General features: G+C 38.9%; 3 protein-coding genes and 1 pseudogene across 4 annotated transcripts; 3 read left to right on the plus strand and 1 right to left on the minus strand.

Annotated features, from left to right (window-relative positions):
• The first annotated feature begins 761 nt into the window (after nt 1–761).
• On the plus strand, nt 762–4,984 carry LOC127436584 (cystine/glutamate transporter-like; annotated as a pseudogene).
• Nucleotides 4,865–12,715, minus strand: LOC127436937 (forkhead box protein M1-like). Of its 2 annotated transcripts, none has more exons than XM_051691473.1 (9): nt 12,569–12,715; nt 11,447–11,938; nt 11,198–11,346; nt 9,898–10,080; nt 9,647–9,775; nt 8,592–8,651; nt 8,235–8,289; nt 7,951–8,135; nt 4,865–7,594 (listed from the first exon to the last, which is right to left on the minus strand). In XM_051691473.1, exons 2-9 carry the CDS (start codon nt 11,898–11,900, stop codon nt 6,809–6,811), a joined length of 2,001 nt encoding a protein of 666 aa, XP_051547433.1. In that variant the 5' UTR covers nt 11,901–11,938; nt 12,569–12,715; the 3' UTR covers nt 4,865–6,808. The 2 variants fall into 2 exon arrangements, with proteins under 2 accessions (XP_051547433.1, XP_051547434.1); XM_051691474.1 differs by having other exon boundaries at nt 11,447–11,942; nt 12,569–12,690.
• A 578-nt stretch (nt 12,716–13,293) lies between these two features.
• On the plus strand, nt 13,294–15,237 carry rhno1 (RAD9-HUS1-RAD1 interacting nuclear orphan 1). Its single transcript, XM_051690995.1, has 3 exons — nt 13,294–13,423; nt 13,808–14,003; nt 14,100–15,237. The coding sequence occupies exons 2-3, from the start codon at nt 13,824–13,826 to the stop codon at nt 14,868–14,870; spliced, it is 951 nt and encodes a 316-aa protein (XP_051546955.1). The 5' UTR covers nt 13,294–13,423; nt 13,808–13,823; the 3' UTR covers nt 14,871–15,237.
• Nucleotides 15,238–16,349: 1,112 nt separating this feature from the next.
• pex26 (peroxisomal biogenesis factor 26) lies at nt 16,350–20,081 on the plus strand. Its single transcript, XM_051691196.1, has 6 exons — nt 16,350–16,727; nt 17,998–18,144; nt 18,285–18,598; nt 18,758–18,904; nt 19,033–19,136; nt 19,947–20,081. The coding sequence occupies exons 1-5, from the start codon at nt 16,522–16,524 to the stop codon at nt 19,134–19,136; spliced, it is 918 nt and encodes a 305-aa protein (XP_051547156.1). The 5' UTR covers nt 16,350–16,521; the 3' UTR covers nt 19,947–20,081.
• Nucleotides 20,082–20,133: the final 52 nt, after the last annotated feature.

Raw genomic sequence — 20,133 nt, forward strand, 5'->3', positions numbered from 1 at the left:
TTTTTGAATAATTTGGGTGAGCGGTTTATTAAGTTCATACTTATACTCTGCTGTGTAAACAAATGCAGAAAACATGAAGCGACAGACGTTTTGAAGGTTTTTTTTTTATTTATTTATTTTTTTTTTCAGTTTTGGGGAGTGGCTCTTTACATGCCACCTTTAATGCTAATTATTTCCAGTTACAGTTGTAGGCATTGAAATATAATTGATTTAAAACGGCAATGTGTAAAATGCTTATCTTGCACATTCGTATGTAATGACCAGTGTCTTTCATGGCAAACAATGTGCAACAGAACATGAAAAACAAAACTGTGGTCTTTCATAATTTTGAAAAAGACTTTAATACACGTCTGGTGTTTGATGGAATGGAGTGGACAGCCAGATGCGGAACAAGGAGGGAGAGAGCAGGCGGCCCCTGACCTGGCTAATAACCGTTTACCATTAAGCTCCAACAGACTGACTCCCCAACACACACACACACACACACACACACACACACACACACCTCTCTCTACACAATAAAACCATTCTATACAATGATCTGAAAGTAACCCATGATGTACTTAACATATTCAGCTCTTGGATATTGTGTGCACTCTCTGTAATATGTTTTTCTTTTTCTTTATTATCTTGATGTTGACAGGAAATGTGAACTTAGCAGCTGCTTCAACAAGGAGAGGGGGGCTCCTCATGGTGGATTCCTGTGTCGTGCTGTGCACACACTCAGACAGGGACACATACAGTACGAACACACACACAGAGCACAATGGCACATGGCTTTGCCCCTCTAAATGGCTTTAATTACTCGTGTTGATGAATCTGGGGAAGTCTGTCAGCTTCGTTTCTTTCCTGAGCCATGACTTGGATGGGTGAGTTTCCAGGGTTACTCTGTACTGAGGTGAAAAGCAAGCAATACAGAGAGCAAGAAGGAAAACTATACTGGTGTTACTGATTTGCCAATCATTACCTCTGACTGGTGAGTAGAAAAAGTGATTGATGAGCCTCTTTTATTTCTTACTTTGTGTGCAGATGTAGTTTTGCATTACATTAGAAATATTTATTAAATGTAACAAAACTGATGACAGTAACAAATGCCATTCTAATCAGGGTTTCACTTTGTAAGTATTATTTTAATGATTATTTTTTGTTTCTTTACTATGATGTAATGAATTACAATGGGCATTGTGAACATGCTTCTATTTTGCCTTTTCTAAGTAAATACTGTACTTTTTTCATTACAACTTACTGTATATTATCAGTCTAACCATGACGAATGTAAGATATTGCATGAATTTCAGAAATTCTTAGTATTTGGTCTGGACCTCTTTTGCTTTAATGGCAACATGAGATCGAGCTGGTATATGGAAACCACATGTTTGTGCGAAACCTGATTTGTGAATGTTCCATTTTGTGCTTCAATGGAAGCAAGGAAATCTGAGCTTTTGTGCAAAGAAGTTAACAGTCAATGTTATAAATTTGCTTAAATTTCATTAGCGACATAGAAATAGTGTAGAAGCTTAAATAATTCTTTTTTATCTTACACCATCATAACGTTTCTTTCCGATTACTGTTTATTTTCTGTTTATTTCCAGGTTTTAATTAGTTTTTGAATCCCAGATTTTCAATGTAGTCTCAGACTTTTGGACCCTACTGTGTACTCTTTGTGAAGAGCTGAATCGGCCACTCAGAGATGGGGGTTTCTAAAAGAGAGTCCATCACTAACAAAGCAGCAAATGAAGGGGCCAACAAGACAACAAATGATAATGCAATACACCTGAGGAGGAGGATTGGCCTGCTGCCTGCCATTTCCTTCATCATCGGCACTGTGATGGGCAGTGGAATCTCCATCGCCCCCAAAGGCGTGTTGATGAACTCAGGCAGTGTGGGACTCTCTCTGGTGGTCTGGGCTCTGTGTGGCTTCCTCTCCACTTTTGGTGAGGAACAATGTTATGTTTTTCAATGTATTTTTTTTTTTAGCTGTGGTTGTTTCTGAGGTGTCTTTGGTGTCCTAGTCAGGTGCTCTGTGCTATGCTGAGCTGGGCACAAGCTTTACGAAGTCAGGGGGTCATTACACCTACCTGCTGGAGACCCTGGGGCTCCTACCTGCCTTCCTGCGACTTTGGACTGAATTCATATTCATCCGGTGAGCATATCTGATTCTGTGCGTTAGTATTTGCTTTTTATTGTGTCCACTGAATTAAAGGCAACTATTGTCATATTTTATTTTAGACCTGCAGTGGCCTCTTATGTGTCTCTGGCGTTTGGCCGTTATGTCGTGGAGCCGTTCTTCATGTCATGTGTGGACCACCAGCTCTGGTCAAACTGGTCAGCATCCTGGGAGTAAGTGAGTAGTATTCCAAGTGGTTTTTGATCAGTAAAGCATTCCTTTGGATAATTATGAATCATCCATTTTTTTTATACTGATTTTGTTCAGAGTGTTGATCTGCCAAAGTAGAGTTCCATTCTTAATGCAGACTATCTTTCAATCCAGCGTTTGTGATGGCAGTGAATTGTTGGAGTGTGACATTGGCAGCCCGTACACAAGTTTCTTTGACGTTTATCAAGATGTTCGCTCTTATTCTGATTATTATTCCAGGCATCATGGCTTTGGCCAATGTTAAGAATCACATGTTGTTGTATCAACTAAAATACATTACAATCTTCCTCAGTGTAACCTTGAAATTATTTTTTTATGGGAATCAGCATTATGCCACAAATGCTGTTGATTGAGCTTAACTTGTATTGAATATTCCTCTTAAATGTGTTTGTTTTTGCTCACAGGTTTTATTTAAATTTTATAACTGAAGAGGTCATTAACCCCAACAGGTATTCAGAACTCTCTTTTTTCCAGTTTAAATGGGCATGCTGTCTGCAATGTCTATTACTCATAACAATCATATTCCTCATGTTATTAAAATATTATGGTGCTCAGATTGGTTACTTGTACACCTTTATTAGAACCATCCCATTGGCCATAATTTTCTCCATGTCAACGGTTACTGTGTGTTACGTGCTGGTGAATGTTGCTTACTACACAATGATGACAGCAGGCAAACTACTGATTTCAGATGCCGTGGTAGTGGTTAGTAGAGGTGGACTGCACACTCCGTTACTATTATTCTGACTTGAAGATATATTCAGTATAAATATATAAATGCATCTTTGCTTGCAGACTTTTGCTGGTCGGGCTCTGCAGGGTTTAGCACCAGTGGTGCCTCTACTGGTTGCGATGTCTTGTCTTGGGGCTCTTAATGGAGGGTTTTTTGGTGCACCCATGTAATGTTTGTGCTAGATGTCAAAATTTTAAAGCCTAAACAGTCAATTCTACATAGGTTGCAGTGATTTTTCCAAACGTGTTCATAGATGTTTTTTTGTTTTTTTATTAACTATTTTTATTGATTCCAATGACAGATCAAACAAACATAACAGGAAACATGGAACCAAACTACATGAACCTAAACCCTTCCCTCCGAACACAATGTTTGCAATAATGTGACTTTGAAGGAGTTTTTCGCATTACTGCTCAGCTGTTAAGATGTTATAACTGTTTCTGCAGAATGTTGTTTGTAGGAGCCAGAGAAGGTCACTTGCCCGCTATCTTTTCCATGATCCACATTCGCAGACAGACACCACTGCCAGCCGTTCTATTTCTGGTACAGTGACATCCATCCATCCATCCATTCTAGCTATCCATCCATCATCTATTCATCCATCAATCCATCTGTTCCTTCCATCTATTCATCCTTCCATCCATCCATCCATATGTTCCATCCATTCATCCGTTCCATCATCCATCTATCCATCCATCCATTCCATCCATCCATCCAGCATCTGTCCATCCATTCATCCAACCATTCATCCATCCAGCTGCCCATCAATCCATCCAACCAACCATCCATCATTACATTTGTCCATTAATCTGTCCGTCTGTCTGTCAGTCCATCCATCAATCAATGTCCGGTTCCTTTGTGACCACATGTCTTTCTCCTAATATTTGCAGCACCCTCTGGTGGTCATCATGAGAGCAAGAGGAGAGATCTTTCAACTCATCAACTTTGCCTCCTTCTCACGTTGGCTCTTCATCGCCTTGGCAACCCTTGGGATGCTCATCCATCGCTACAGATTCCCAGAACACCACAGGCCATTCAAGGTCCATTAGTGGCAAGTGAATGCAAATAGGTTTTATGTCTATGAATGAAATGGAGGTTTGATTGTGTTTAGGTCCCTCTGGTTGTTGCGGTGGTCTTTACTGTGGTGTTTCTTCATCGTTGGTCTGTACTTGTATTCTGACCCCTCACAATCTCTGGAGTACCTGTGTATTATCTGACAATCAAGAGATCATATATACCTGACCGCTGGAAAAAACTTTCAGTGAGTGTCACTTCCATTCTACATGCCAGATTAAAGGAATAGTTCACCCAAAAATTTCAATTCTGTCATCATTTGCTCAACCTCATATAAATTCTAAACCCAGATGACTTTCTTTCTTCTGTGGAACACTAAAGAAGAAATTTGAAAGAATGTACTGGTCAGACTTTGTCATGCAAATACAATGAATGGGGACTGGAACCTTATGGACTTCTTAGCCATATGAACTACTAAGCTTGATAGCTCCATTCTTCATTCACCTGCATTGATTGAAAAGCGACAAGTAAAATGTATTTTTTTTTTTTTAAATATGGGTTTTGAATGACATGGGTTAATTTTTGGGTGAACTATTCTTTTAATGCACAGCCCTTTTATTTATTAAAACAAAAGCTAAACATTCATTGTACTAGAAGAATTAATGCTCCTTTAGTACAAAGATTCCTCATGTCAGTAAGGTCTCAATCACTGACCCCAACTACCTCATTTGTAGATTTTTACAGCCAACAGCTGCAGATCCTTCTGGAAGTGGCACTGCAGGAGGTCCAGATCTACTAAGGGAGTGTTCATTAAACACTGGCAAAAACATGCTGAGTTCAAGCTGTACCATAACAAGTAACAATGGGCATCAGAGTTTAAAACTATTACAACTGCTCATGCATAGGGTTAGGGATTTGAACAAATCTCAAAACCTAAGGAACCTAAAAACCCATGAACCTTTGGCTCATAACTCATTCAGTGCCATTTGTGCTAAAGACATATATGACATAGCTCAGATTCTCAAAGAAAGCTGTGGTATTACTTTTCTAAGCAATCAGACTTATGATTTTTGCCTAACAGCCTATAAAATAGATGAACAAAATCCCTTATACTTACTTTAAAGGAGGGAGCCAACCCATATCTAGGAACCTAAGGATGGGCTCTTCTGACTTGAGGCCAGCAAGCAACCACTTAGAATACCCTAGTGGCATCCCTATTATTGTGCTTTACATGGGCTAGACCACGTATATCTTCAGTTTCAGACTATAAATATAATTCAAATCAAAGACAGGGACTAAATACTGTATTTCCCTGGAAATGTGTTGTCGAATTCTGAGCATTTTTTAAATGACTCACAAAGAAATGTGAAAAATAGTTTTTTAACCCCTTTATTCAGAGGAAAGAGGTAAAGTTGGATGAGAAACCAAATAGTATGCTATGCTGGAAATTACAATTACCATCTGGAGTTTCTGGTTAAAGCCAGTCTTAAAGTTCAATAAAATGCCAAGGAGATAACGATGGGTTGAAGACCTATTTCAATACAGTCTTCAAAAGAATTACAAAACGTCACACATCATTTTATTTAAGTTTCTGAATGTTGAAGTCGTCTTTTGTACCAAAAGTGAACAGTGTACCAACATTGTAAAATGTCTGTGAATGTACTATTATCAGTCTTTTATTTCTAATGCTCATATTAAAGCATACCAACCACCTATGCACCCAACACAATAAATATGTACTTGTTTTTTTTGTTTTTTTTATCATTTAACAAAGATTATGTAACATGGATTCACAAAGCTACATTTCGATGGTATGGTTTGCTTTTCTGCACATTTGAACTGAACTCTATGCATGCTATCTTTCTAATCACTATAAAACTTTGCAATGAACCACAAATCTCTCTGAATCATGGTCATACACTAACAAATGTCTTTTTGTTCTTGATGGTAAAAGAACATGGATGGAGAAAAGCAGCAACAGAGATGAATCACTATTGTGATATGCTTAAAACCATGACAACACACAGTATTAGATATAAACTGTTATAGGCAGCTTGATACTCTCCAGATAACTGATTGTGGTAAGCAGTGGTAAGTTCTAAAACTGTTAAAAATAAAATAAAAGTGCAACATGTTTTTGATCATCTGTAATTGACAAACAACCTTTAATTCTAAGAATACAGATTGTGTGCAGATTCTCATCCCCACTTCTTTTAAAATCTCTTCTGTTATGGCATTTTTTCCTGTCCAATTCTTTGATCCAGGGTGTTTAAAATAATTCCAAAACAAAGAAAACACTGTAAAATTCTTGCAGGGTAGTGTAAATTAATTAATCTGATAAATCTGTATGTCCACTTACATATTTTATAATACACACTCACTCTCACACATACTCATATATATAACAACTTGTGCAAATTATTTATATCTAAGTACATTCGTCAACAACAGCTTTGCTTGCACACCTCAAATAAAGCAAATAATGGGCTACACATCTTAAACAAAAATATACAGTATAAGGCAGTGAAATAGCAACATTTGTCAGCAGAGAAATTAAGAAAATTATAATCAAATACAAGAAAATATATGTACAGCAAGATCAAGCGCAAGTAAATAAGAATCAGAGGCAGTGGAGGAAGCGCGAGCAGCTCCGATAAAATATCAAATATGCTACTGGAATTCAGTCATTTCAGTTCAGGGATAAATTGGGACCAACTGATATTACCCATTCCAAGATCATCATCCTCCAGCCCGGAAAAGCTGATATCCACCAGGATTTTACTCAAGCTGTCGTTCATTGTGTCCAGGACGAGACCTTCGGTAAGAGAGCGGTTGGCGGCCCCTACCTGCAGCTCCCTGGAGCAGGCAGGGGTGGGACGTCTTGGCGATGAGAGGGCATTGGTGAGTAGCTCTCGGGGGGAGTTGAAAAGAGGTAACTCCTTAAAGGGTGTGCTGTTGAAACTGAAGGCCGTGTGTTCGTGTCTTTGTGGAGTGAGCTGTGGCTCACTGGGCAAACGGATGGGGCTGAAGTCCAGCACACCGCTTTTTCCAACGGGAGTGATTCTCCAGGGCTCCAGAGCTGCGGGTGGCTTGCTGGGTGTTGACGAGGATGGGTGGCTGCTCTTGATCGGGGTTTTGAAAGTGTACTCTCTATAGGGGCTATCAGGTACAGGTTTAGGGTTGGGCTGGGGTTCCGGGTCAGGCTCCGCCTCTCGGGTGTCCTGGAAGGCGGAGACGTCGGAAACCACGCCCGAGTCGAAGAGAGTGCTGTCAGGGTACAGCAGGACGGGTTCCTCGGCGGCTGGCAGGACCAGACGCTGTTTGCGGCGAGAGCTGCTGTACTCTCGTTGCTGAGTTTTAGGGGGTGGAGCTACAGACACCTCAGGAGTCACTGGTACACACAGAGGCTCCTCCTTCAGCTCCTGAGAGGCAGAACACAGCATCACCGAGCTCATGTCACTCTGTGAGACCTTTCAGAAAACAAATACATTAGACACTACTGATTTGAAACAATTTTTATGTCTTTTCCAGACTTAAAAATCACAAAAATTAAACTCCCTGACATTTCTAGAGTCTGCATGATTGTGGGAAGTAACTGTGTAATGAGGTACATATCTATACATGGTTTTTCTTCAACTTTGGGGAATTTCATGTCTCAGGAGTAGATTTTTATTAAAACTAGCAGATGTAAACTTTTTTTCTTTCCTTTATTTACCAGGTATTTATTTGATCCTTTTCAAATGGCTTTTATGAATGGATTATTTTACTATTGGGGTGAAATGTAAACTGGAAATGTTCTTTGTGAAATTTACAGGTAACGTTTTACCTTAGGGGCAATCCGGACTCTCCTTCCTCCTCCACTGGAGCTTGGAGTGGAAGAACTTTGAGGTAGTGGAGGGGTGGAGAGAGAGACAGGGCTGGAAGAGGACAGGAAGAGTGATGGAGTAAGAGGCAGCTGGATGGGAACCAGGTATGAGTCTGTCCGAGGGAGAAGAGGCTTCATCTTCCTCTCTGGGAGTAAGTAGAGAAAAACCACCATCAGGAAACATTCTGGTTAAATAAACAAAATTCATGAACTCTAAGATATCCATCTCTCTCTCAAACACTCACCTGCGCAACTTGCAGGCATCACTTTCTTCAGCTCTGCTGGAACTTTCTTCTGTTGCTATGGAGACAATGAAGCTTTGTTTAGTTTAGGATAAACCATGACACAAGATTTATAACTGTGCACTTAATGCTGACTGTCTGCAATCTGTGATAGAACTGAAGGGATCAGAGAACTCTCAAAAGATTAAATGCACAAAATAAGCAGTGGTCTCAAGTTGATCTTCCTTCCTGCTTCCTTCTTGTCTGTCTGAACTGGTCTGGGTCCCTGAAATAAAATCACTGATTCCTGTAGATATATAGAGACTCTTTCCTGACGATCTGCTGTAGGAGAATGAATTAAAGTAGGAAAAGAAGTCTTACTTGTTGGTAAACAACTTGTGTGGTCTGAACGCAACTGGGAGCCACAGGGTCAGCCAAAGGCTGTGAACGTGAGCCAGGGAATGAAAAAGATACATTTGAAGAATTTCAGACAGTTGGAAAAGTCAATTTGGGCAAAACGGCAACTCAGACAAGGGACTGCTTACTAGGGCTGGGTTTCAATACAGATTTTCCAATTTGATTCTATTGGATTCACAAGCTCTTAGTGATTCTGATCCGACTGAGATTCATTTGGGTATATTACAGTTGAGTTCGATGTTACAGTTCGATTATATTTAATGTTATAAAATTATACAGAGAACCTTCAAAATTTGAACATTTAAAAAAATGAACAACAGGGCCTAAACTATGCAGTTGTATTAACAGACATAATAATCAATAACTAAAAATGAAGTAAACTTTAAAAGTAAAAGATTGAGGGGGCCTGGGTAGCTGAGCAAGTAAAGACGCTGACTACCACACCTGGAGTCGCAAGTTCAAATCCAGTGTGTGCCGAGTGACTCCAGTCAGGCTTCCTAAGCAACCAATTGGCTGGTAGCTAGGGTGGGTAGAGTCACATGGGGTAATCTCCTCGTGGTCACTATAATGTGGTTCTCGCTCTCGGTGGGGCGTGTGGTGAATTGTGCGTGGATGCCGTGGAGAATAGCTTGAAGCCTCCACATGCACTAGGTCTCTGGGGTAACACGCTCAACAAGCCACGTGATAAGATGCGTGGATTGACGGTCTCAGATGGGGAGGCAACTGAGATTCGTACTCCACCTCCCGCATTGAGACGAGCCACCACGAGGACTTAGAGTGCATTGGGAATTGGGCATTCCAAATTCGGAAGAAAAGGGAAGGAAAAAAAAAAAAAAGAGTAAAAGATTGATCTTGGAATTTTAAGAATCGATGTCAAGAATCCTTCAAATGAAGATCGCAATGAATTGGAAAATAGATATTTTCCCCAGCCCTACTGCTTACAAGACAACCGTTTACTATGAAATTAAGTGATTGTTATTTCACAGGCTTAGAGACGAGATCTAAAGATGGACACACACTTTATAGACCTGGTCCAGAGTGAGACAGCGGTTTGCTTCTGGTCGAATTGTCCAAAAGGAGATCTTGCCATCAGGAGACGTCTCACGGATGAACATGTCATGCAGCGAGAGATTGTGACGAATGGAATTCTAATGAAAACACAAAGACAAAACAAATGGGAATTATTAAACTCATAAATATTAAAGCAGAGGAAAGTGTTCTAGTTCAGAAAACTGAAACCGCATTCAATTATTTTGAATTTTTATGTTACCTTCCACCCAGGTTTTGCTACATTTCTGAAGTAGGTGAAATGGTCTTCAATCCAATTGTAAATTTCCTTCAGGGTCATCTGCCTGTTTTTCTTGCTGTTAATAGCGAACTGGATCATGGCCATGTAGGAATATGGGGGTCGTTCGGACTGAGAGTCTTTCACTTCCTCTGGAATTCTGGGTAGCTGAAAAGGGAAAAAGATTATTGTATTTAAACTGTATTCAAATTAGGTCATTGTATCATGTTAGAAGAAGCTTAAAAGCCATAAAATTAGCTGTGTTAGCCAGATATACAAGTTAACATGAACTAACGACGAATGAACAACACTTTCACAGCATTTATGAATGTTGGATAATGATGATTTCTATTACCAGTATTTCTCATATACTAATAATATTTTTTACATAAAAGTTGTATACATAAACATTAATGCATTATGTACTTACATAGACAATAGTAAATTTAGACATCAACATTTACCAAGATTAAAAATGCTTTAAAAATTATTGTTCATGGGATAGTTAACCCAAAAAAGAAAATTCTATCATCATTTTCTCACCCTCATGCCATCCCAAATTTTTATGACTTTCTTCTGCTGAACTCAAACAAAGATTTTTAGAATATCTCAGCTCTGTTGGTCCATACAATACAAATGAATTGTGACAGAAATGTTGACGCTCCAAAAAGCACATAAAGTCAGCATAAAAGCAATCCATACGACTCGAGTGGTTAAATCCATTTTGCCATTGAAGTCTTCAGGAACAATCACAACTTCAAGCTCGATTACACTTCCTAGTGCTTGACGCACGTGATAGCGCTAGATGGCGCTATACAGGAAGTGAAATCGAGCTTGAAATCGTGATCGCCAAGGAGACTGCTATCAAGATTTATACTGAAAAAGGAGTTCAATTTTGTTCTGTTCTCATCCAAAACTGATTAGATCACTTCAGAAGACATGGACTGATCTATTGGAGTCATATGTTTAACTTTTATGCTGCCCTTGTGCTTTTTGGAGCTTCAAATTTTTGGTCACCATTCACTTGCATTGTGAGGACCTACAGAGCTGAGATATTCTTCTAAAAATCTTCATTTGTGTTCTGTGGAAGAAAGTCATACACATCTGGGATGGCATGAGGGTGAGTAAATGATAAAAGAACTTTCATTTTTGGGTGAACTATTCCTTTAACTAATGTTTACATATAGAACCATATTTCAAAGTGTTACCAAAAAACCTTGTTAACATGGACAGTCTCATAACACCCTATACTAACTAATCCAAAGAAATAGTTTGTGTTCTGCACCTGTTGAAGCTGATGACAGCTGCTTGGATTGTCCTTGCTGGGGCATGTCTGGTCCGGTTTCGATTCGAGCCCATCACTGCTCATTTTCCCCAGCCACTGGATGTTCGTTAGACTGTCATCAAGCGGGCGGCACTGCATCTCCTTTTTCACTAATGCCATAGAACAGAACTCTTATGAAAAAGTAGATTGTACTTTACGGTTTCCATAAAGCTGCATAAATTCAATACATTTGGTTTGCATAACCCTTACATGTTTTTAAAGTGGGCTTAGTTTCCATGGTGCCCTCTGATGGCACACCTCCCTGTGGTCCTGTTTGTGTCAGGCCACCACTCCCAGAATCAGCCCTGGTTTCCATAGAAACATGCCCGAGAGTTTTACCTTCCTCCTCCAAACTGGTGCTTCCACTAAGCAGGATAAACTTGTTGCGCCCATGAGGACCACACTCCTTCCCTTTGGCTGTCAGGGCACTGATGACACTCTGAAGATCAGCAGCCGAAGGTATCACCACCACTTGTGTGTCAGGCATTGTGGGGTGGTCCATGATGCGGATGCCATCAGGGAAGCACCGGGTGGTGGACGGGGACGGTTTGATCTTGCAGCGTGGTCCATCCGTCTCATCGCACCCAGCATTATTAGATTCACTCTTCTGAAAAGGCAGTTTCCTCCTCTTCAGGATGATGGGTCTCCTAGGACTCTCCCTCATTGTTTGCTCTGATCACAGCAAAAGGGCTTGTTTGATGACTGTCTAACAAAACAACAACAATAACAACAACAACAAATCATAGGTCAACTAGTCATCAAACTCACTTTTCATCCTGTTCATAGTGCATTAATATAAAGATAGGCCTACTAGTCAACACTAAAACAGTCAACTGCGCAACAGATGATTCCTAAAATGATAGATATGCAAATTCCGATCAAAACACGGATTAAGTAAATCTAAAAACACAGATGTGCATACAAAACTCAAAAATTCATAAAAATATCATATACATGTCAGCTGATCTTGGCCTAATCTTACGATAGCAGATCGGTTCGTCCAAAAACGACTTTTTTTTTGTCTAACGACTTTTTAATGACGCGTTTAATTCTAGAATATAAATACCGTTTCAAACTGATTACATTCAATCTGATCCTTTGTTATTATTGTTGTTGCTATTGTCATGGCAGATCCTTTAGGAACTAAAGACTTCGTGCAATGCAGGTCTGCTAAATTATTTAATTAATTGGCTTAATGATTAATGTACAAAATATCTTCCTTAATCATCGGAAATGCGGCCTAGTAGTTCTTTTAACCAACAATTAACTATCTGTAAACTTTAATTAATAAAATAATTACACCCATATCGAATAATACGAGGCGGATCAAACCTTTATATCATGTCGGCCGTGCAGACGATGGTTTATTCGAGATAATCTGGCAGCGTTGAGTAGTAAAAATGTGTATTTTTATTGAGGTAAGTGAAACACACTAGTGCCGGGACTCCTGTGCGCATATAGAGAAATTTTGAATTTTGGCGCAGACCTGTAGAGAGCAGTCACGTGATCACGCTACAACCAATGGAGAACACACATGGGGCGGAGCCATTGAGCGGCGAGTGTTGCAGGTTTGTAACTATTGCCTATGGTGAGTCAAGTATTTTTCCTCTAGGGGGCGCACTGTGGCTCAGAAAGCCAAATCAATTGATCCGCATTGACATATATGTGCATATTTTGTCTTACTGCATATATTTGTACGCTAAAACATATAATGGTTTAAATGTATTAATTCTAATCACTGGGAACCAATATATAAATAGAAACCTAATACAGCGATTTATGTAAAATTGATTGGTTCGTCCTGCTAGCGCGGAGAAATGTAACAGGTACCAGATGACAACGCTGTCAACGTTCTGCTTCAGCAGCGGTCTTGACGATATTTTACAGCTGAATAATGCCACTGAGAAACATCAATATACACTGAATATTTAAATTAGACTGTAAAGAGCTAAAATAAAATATTTATTATTTTGACTCACGCTACCTGACCAATCAGAAGAACGCCTGGGCCACTAGGCCCCGCCCATGGTAGGAAACGCTTTTCATTCAAATTGGCATTCGACCTGCTTATATTTCTTTCGAAGGGCAACGAGTGTGTAATATCCCACACAGGCGTTTTGTTAATGTTTTTGTCAAACGTATATTGTCTAAAATACATTATGAATTAAATCGGATACAAAGCTATGCGTAAGTATCAATATAAGTTTTTCGTTGAATGCAGGTTGACATACTTGCACGAATGAGGAACTTATGCATGGTCCGTAGTACCATTTCAAACTGATTGTTTATCGATCGACGACGCTCAAATACGATGAAATGCGAATAAGATTGGATACCAAGTTATGCTTGAGTTTCAAGGGTTTACGGTTTTGATTTCCTGAATTTGCCAGTTTTGTCTTTAAAAAAATATAAGCATTACGCCCGAAAGAGGAATTGTATTGCTCTGTCAGAGTATTAACAGTAGTAGTTGCAGCTGCAGCTGTAGTAGTTGTTGTTGTTGTTGTTGTTGTTGTAGTAGTTGTTGTTGTTGTTTATCTGCTTTTTGTCTGATCTTGTTTTCTCCCCATTCAGTTGATCATGTCTTCTAATGCCCCGCACTTTACGAAAGAAGAGACTGGTGAACCCACACAGATCTCAACTGCTGTTTATAGAGGGGCCCATTAATGGACCAAAGCATGACTATGGACCACAACTACGAAGTGCCATTCATCCCAAGACATTTTTGTCCGAGAAACAACGGCAAAATGATGCATTATGTACTTCTTGGGTATGGGCATACTTGGCAACCTAAGCTGCGCTTTTCATGTTGAGGTATATGACTTTGAACCAGTTTATGGCGATAATCTTTATTCTTTGTTTGTAGGTGTCTCCACAGTTTAATTCGCTGGAGACCACAGCAGTTAGTCGAGGGAGGAAGATTCAGAAGACTACGAGATGTATCTCAAACTCAGCCTCAGGCTTGTCATTGCCTCAACAACATAGAAGAACAACAGTTTGCAAATATCCCCCTTTGTCCTTCAAGGAAACCATGCCAGTTCCACAGCAACGGTGCAAAAATCTTCATACAAAAACAGCCCTTCGAGTAACCAAAGAAGTTGAGCGTTTGCAGAATAAGAGCTACAGGCTGGTTTCATCAGACAATCGTAAAGAGACGCTTGCAGAAACCCCAAGACGGATCCCCTCTATTCAGAGAGGAGTGGATAGAATGACGGCCACACGTGTTGAAAGATTCACAAACTCCAGGCATACAGCGGTTTCAAAGAAGACACATTTCCACCCAAATGCTAGAGTGGCAACTGAGGGTTACATTCACACCCCATTGTCAAATGGAAGCCAGACACCCAACACAAGCTCCGTTCCTGCACCCCCAAATGTAGAGACCCCAGAAATAGCACATTGTTCCAGCACTTCTTCCCCTGATGTTCTCCATATTCTCTTTCCCCAAAGCCAGCCAAAGACTCCCCCGCTTACTCCGAATACAAGCATCCTAGTTAAGGACACACCTGAAAAAGACTATGGGCTCAGGGTAACATGGAGACGTAGGAAAGCATTGATGAAATTATTGATAAACAAAGGACAGCTCCTTCTCACAGATGCAGGAATTGTGAATGAGTGGATTGAGGCCATGAATTAACAGTTACAGTAATAATTTATGACTTATTTTGCAGTCTTTGCTGTTCAATACTTAGAGATAAACTGAGATAATAGATGAGTTGATGAGCGAGTGTCATGTTTTTATATTTGGGAAATCATGACAACTTATATTTGGGATTTATTTGTAATGTATGATCACTTTAGAAGTGAAGAATTAAAGATTTAATGTGTCATCTCCTAGCAAGCTGTATTTAATACAAGCACTGCTGCTGCAATTCTGTATGCTGCTGTACACTAATGTTTATTATTATATACTTAAATGTGTAATACATGTACATATACAGATTGTCAAACAAAAGTGTAATGGAATCCCTTTATTTTCATTAATGACTTGTTTTTGAAAAATTAAAAACAAGACAAGACATGATAAATTCAGGGTCCACGTGGTCATGGAAACCTGGGTAGGAATATTAAAATAGTGTGTAAAATAGTGATTTCCAATGGGTTGATTTCTGTAGGGTTTTTTCTTTTTTTTTTTTTCTCTCTAGACATACTCTGCTCTTAAAGGAATAGTTCACCCCAAAAAAGAAAAGTCTCATTAACTCACCCTCATGCCATCCCAGACTTGTATGACTTTCTTTCATCTGCTGAACACAAACATTTTGAGAAGAATATCTCATCTCTGTTGGTCCATTCAATGCAAGTCAACAGGGTCCAGTACTTTGAAGCTCCAAAAAGCATATAAAGGCAGCATAAAAGTAATCCATAAGACTCCAGTGGTTAAATCTATATCTTCCAAAGTAATATGATAGGTGTGGATGAGAAAAAGATCAATATTTAAGTCCTCCTTTCCTATAAATTCTCCCTGCCCAGCAGGTGACGATATGCACGAAAAATGCAAATTGCCAAAAACAAAAGATGAAGAACTCTTAGAAGAGCATTTAGGATGGCTGTTTGAAAGTGGAGATTTATAGTAAAAAAGGATTTAAATATTGATCAGTTTCTCACCCACACCTATCATATCGCTTCTTAAGACATGGATTTAATCACTGGAGTCTTATGGATATTCTTCTAAGTATTTTGTTTGTGTTCAGCAGAAGAAGTTAGGCTGGGATGGCATGAGGGTGAGTAAATGATGAGAGAATTTCTGTTTTAATTGAACAATTCCTTTAAATATTTAATTGAATATTAAATATTCTATTTCTTAGGGTTTGTGTACAGTAAAAATTCCCACAAGCCAATGTTAACGGAAAGTCAGCCCGTTGAGGATCCAATTGGAGAGATTTGTACATTAATAAGTATATTGATTAAATGAATTTATTTCAAAGACATATAAATGGAAATCTGCCCCAGCAGTCTCTGTAAAGCAATAATAATAATAGTAAAATAATATGTATCCAGTAATCATAGAAGGCTGAAAAAGTCATGGAAATGTAATGGTAAAAAAACAAAACAAGAGGACTTTTAATTTGTCGGGTATCAGCCTTAACAACAAAAGGACTTTTAACCTGACGGGGTTTGCGGAAGTGGCGCTGCAGACCTCCAGTCTGTTTTTGTTTACTTAATAAATATGATGCACGTGTAGTGTTTAAATCTGTTCAGAACGCTGGGAATTTGGTTTGGATCATTCCGACTCATTTCTTTTTCGACAGGAAGTTCATAATGCATTAATTGATAAATAGAAGCTCGTTATGAGGAGCAGTTCGTCCGTTTCTCTGGCTGCTGGTCGCAGTTCGAGCTCGGTTCGGCTGATTAGCCCACCCGCGTGCCCGTTAGCCGCTGCTGTTGACGCTGCCATTGAATATTTAATGGTAAAGAAAGACTTTCAGGCTGCTCTGGACACGTGTGAGACAGGACTGGAGAGTTTGAGTTCTACTGGAGAACAGGAGGAGAGTTGGTGGGTTTATGACTGACAGTCCAGTAGTCATCATACAGTATAGTGTTCAGAATGGAAGAACTTGATGGTTTGCATTCATTTAATTCTCTGTATCATTAAAACATATACTGAAAAGACGAATGGGTAGTTGACAAACATGGACAAGTTTTTTTTTTTACAACATCAAGTGTTTAGGTTAAGCTTTATAGTAATGCACAAGAAAAAAAAATGTAGGCTATATTTTAGATCGTGTGAATGGTCACCAATTATTTTAGGGTTCTCACAATTTGTAATCATCTTTTAGCCTTTTTTTTTTTTTTTTGTACTTCACTTAAATAGTCCTGGCGTGTGAAAAAAAAGAACATTTTCTATATAGTTTCTCTATCAAAATGAGGTCATATGATAATTAATTAGGGCTGTCAAAGAAGAATGTTGTTGTAAATAGTTCTAGATTAAAGGAATAGCTCACACAAAAGCTGAAAATGCTCTCATCATTTACTCACCCTCATGCCATCCCAGAATAATATCTCGCTCTGTTGGTCAATTCGATGCAAGTGAACGGTGCCCAAAAATTTGAAGTTCCAAAAAGCACATAAAGGCAGCATAAAAGTAATCCATGCAACTCCAGTGGTTGAATCCATGTCTTCAGAAGTAATATGATAGGTGTGGGTCCTTTTTTACTAAATGTCCACTTTCACCAGCACTCCTAGGTGCTCTTCTCTCCAAAGAGTTCGTTTGTTTTTAGTAATTCGCATTCTTCATGCATATTGCCACCTACTGGGCAGAGAGGAGAATTTATAGTAAAAAAGGACTTAAATATGTATCTGTTTCGCACCCACACCTATCATATCGCTTCTGAAGACATTAATTAAACCACTGGAGTTGTACGGATTACTTTTATGCTGACTTTATATGGTTTATGGAGCTTCAAAGTTTTGGTCACCATTCATTTGCATTGAATGGACCCACAGAGCTGCGATATTTTTCTAAAAATATATTGAAAAAGAAAGTCATGCACATCTGGGACGGCATGAGGGTGAGTAAATGATGAGAGGATTTTCATTTTTGGGTGAACTATTCCTATCTAAGTGTATGTCACACTTTAGGGCACTGTATATATGCCTGTAAGGTATGAATGTTTAATAATAGTAATATTTCTGTACTTTTATTTTTGAAATTCTCACAGCCTTTATGATTTATGATCAATAGCAGGATCTTAACAACCGCAAGATTTAACTGATGTACTTCTACCATTTCAAACAAAACACATCATACATGTTTGTCCCCACAGCTTCAAGCATGGAGAATTGAAAGCAGCTTTGACTATAGTGGGGATTCAAGCATTGGCTGAACTCAATCAGTGGCGTGGAGTGCTGACATGGGTTCTGCAACAATATGGAGAAACAGAGAAAATCCCTGCCAAAATTATCCAGATGTGGTATGATAAATCTTTTAAACTGCCATTTAATCAAAACTATATAATATTAACATTAAATATCAGTTGAATCTCAGTTATTAACACTGTATCAGTTTGCAGAGGAATTGTCTAATGGTAGATGATAATTGTTTTTTCTCCAGTGTTCTGCTTTATGTGAAAGTGAATGATCGGTCAGTGATGAAGGATGCAGTCTGTAATTGGCTGCACTGCTCTGGGAACATGAGCCAAACAGGGTTCAGCACTGTGGCTGAACTGTATCTCCAGCACATACTGGTACCAATGGGCCAAACATCTGAAGCTCTGGAGTTTCTGGACAGTGATGTGGGTCGAGTTGCCTTCACTGAGGAACAAAAACAGGCTGCCCGTAGTTTAGTGAACCTACAAAATGAGACAAATGCAACATTGTCCAATCCACATCCTGAATCTGTAGCGACAACTAGTGTTTCACAACAAGGTAACTCATTTATTTCCTAAGTCAAATTGCTGTTTTTCTCAAAAGTCAAGTCTTCACAATGTAATTTGGTTCAAACTTTATGACTGACAAGGAAGTTATATTTACACTAGCAAATAATGGATGCAACAATTGATTTGTGTGTGTCTGTGCGATTGACAGATATGTTGATGCAGCGGCTGAATTCTGTAATGAGGTTGTTTCATAGAGGGTTCTCAGTAGCCAGTGCGAGAATTAGATCTATCTCTCTGCGCAGAGTTTTCCTGGCTTTATTACTGCTATACCTGCTAATTGTCCGTATTGATCCAGGTAAGATGACTGCTTGCCCCAGTTTGGCTGGTGTCCTAAATGAATGCTCTGATAATGATTGTCCAGATAAATAAAGAATAGCATACATCTAGTTCACAGTCTGTTCTGAAATCTCTCTTCCTTCTCAGCTCTACCTTCAGCATTCCCATGGCTGCTCCACTTACATGGACTTCTTCAGCAGACTTGGAACACCATGTTTGGACCCTATTACAGAGCCAACGCCCATAATTAGGTTAGGATGGAGGAAACTGAGGAATTGGGTTCCTGTCCTGTCCTGGAACTAAATGAAACAATGTCTGCATCTACAAGACATTTTTAATAAATGCTCTACAGATCCAGTTTTTAATTTGTGCATTTGATAATTATTAATTAATGAATTTGATCAAAGATGTACCGTGTTAATATGTGAATTTATTTTAAGAAAATGTGTAAATGTAATCATTGTTATTGTATATATGAGTTTTCCTGGACTTTGTAGCTGCAGCATACTGTAACTGTGGCAATGTGCATATACTGCAGTTATAAGTAATGAACAGTTCATAATAACCTTTATGATTATGCGAGGAATGGCAGCCGGTCGAGTTTTTGGTGCCCCCGTAGGGGGTAGGTGAACCACGCAGACTGCGTAATATACATATAGGGAGAGACAGTACTGGTCAGTAATACTACATTGAAGATGAATAATACAAGGAAATTTATTCAGATGGTCCCTTACCACATCCTTCACAGTTTTAGTAATAAATGCTTTTTAAGTTATTAATAATAAAACGTGTATATCCTTTCTTATATGCTGAGAACTTTTCAGACCCATGACTTATAAAAAAATATTTTCTTCGATTATTTATCTTCTTTATCTTATGTATACATCTGTGTTGGTTTATATGTTTTTTTCTTCACCTGTACTTCTTGTCTTTATTACTCAGTGATTGTATTCATACATTGTTGGATCTGTGTCATTTTGTACATCTTATTGAGTATTTATATTGAAGCTTCTGTTTTTCAATAATTATTATAATGTTTTTTTTTTTGTTTTTTTTTACAGGTTTTAGCGCAATCTATGGACTTTTTAGACGGTCCCTTACCACACCCTCCACAGTGTCAGCACATTTCAGCACAATGTGTGAACTTTTCAGACGACCCCTTACAGATCGTTAATTTAACAATGATATGGGTTGGAATATGGTGGATATTCCAACTCATATCATTGTTAAATTAACGATCTGAAACGA

Source organism: Myxocyprinus asiaticus, chromosome 47 (genome assembly GCF_019703515.2).
Source record: "Myxocyprinus asiaticus isolate MX2 ecotype Aquarium Trade chromosome 47, UBuf_Myxa_2, whole genome shotgun sequence".
NCBI classification, from domain to species: Eukaryota; Metazoa; Chordata; class Actinopteri; order Cypriniformes; family Catostomidae; genus Myxocyprinus; species Myxocyprinus asiaticus.

What these genes read in the sequence shown, in the direction of transcription:
- LOC127436937 (XM_051691473.1), bottom strand. Translation starts at nt 11,900, where the DNA reads ATGAGGGAGAGTCCTAGGAGACCCATCATCCTGAAGAGGAGGAAACTG. An exon ending in TAGCAAAACCTGGGTGGAAG is followed by an intron (nt 9,776 to 9,897) that starts GTAACATAAAAA and finishes TGTTTTCATTAG; the next exon opens with AATTCCATTCGTCACAATCT. An exon ending in GATGCCTGCAAGTTGCGCAG is followed by an intron (nt 8,136 to 8,234) that starts GTGAGTGTTTGA and finishes ACTTACTCCCAG; the next exon opens with AGAGGAAGATGAAGCCTCTT.
- pex26 (XM_051691196.1), top strand. Translation starts at nt 16,522, where the DNA reads ATGAGGAGCAGTTCGTCCGTTTCTCTGGCTGCTGGTCGCAGTTCGAGC. An exon ending in GCCAAAATTATCCAGATGTG is followed by an intron (nt 18,145 to 18,284) that starts GTATGATAAATC and finishes TTTTTTCTCCAG; the next exon opens with TGTTCTGCTTTATGTGAAAG. An exon ending in AATTGTCCGTATTGATCCAG is followed by an intron (nt 18,905 to 19,032) that starts GTAAGATGACTG and finishes CTTCCTTCTCAG; the next exon opens with CTCTACCTTCAGCATTCCCA.
- rhno1 (XM_051690995.1), top strand. Translation starts at nt 13,824, where the DNA reads ATGCCCCGCACTTTACGAAAGAAGAGACTGGTGAACCCACACAGATCT. An exon ending in ATGCATTATGTACTTCTTGG is followed by an intron (nt 14,004 to 14,099) that starts GTATGGGCATAC and finishes CTTTGTTTGTAG; the next exon opens with GTGTCTCCACAGTTTAATTC.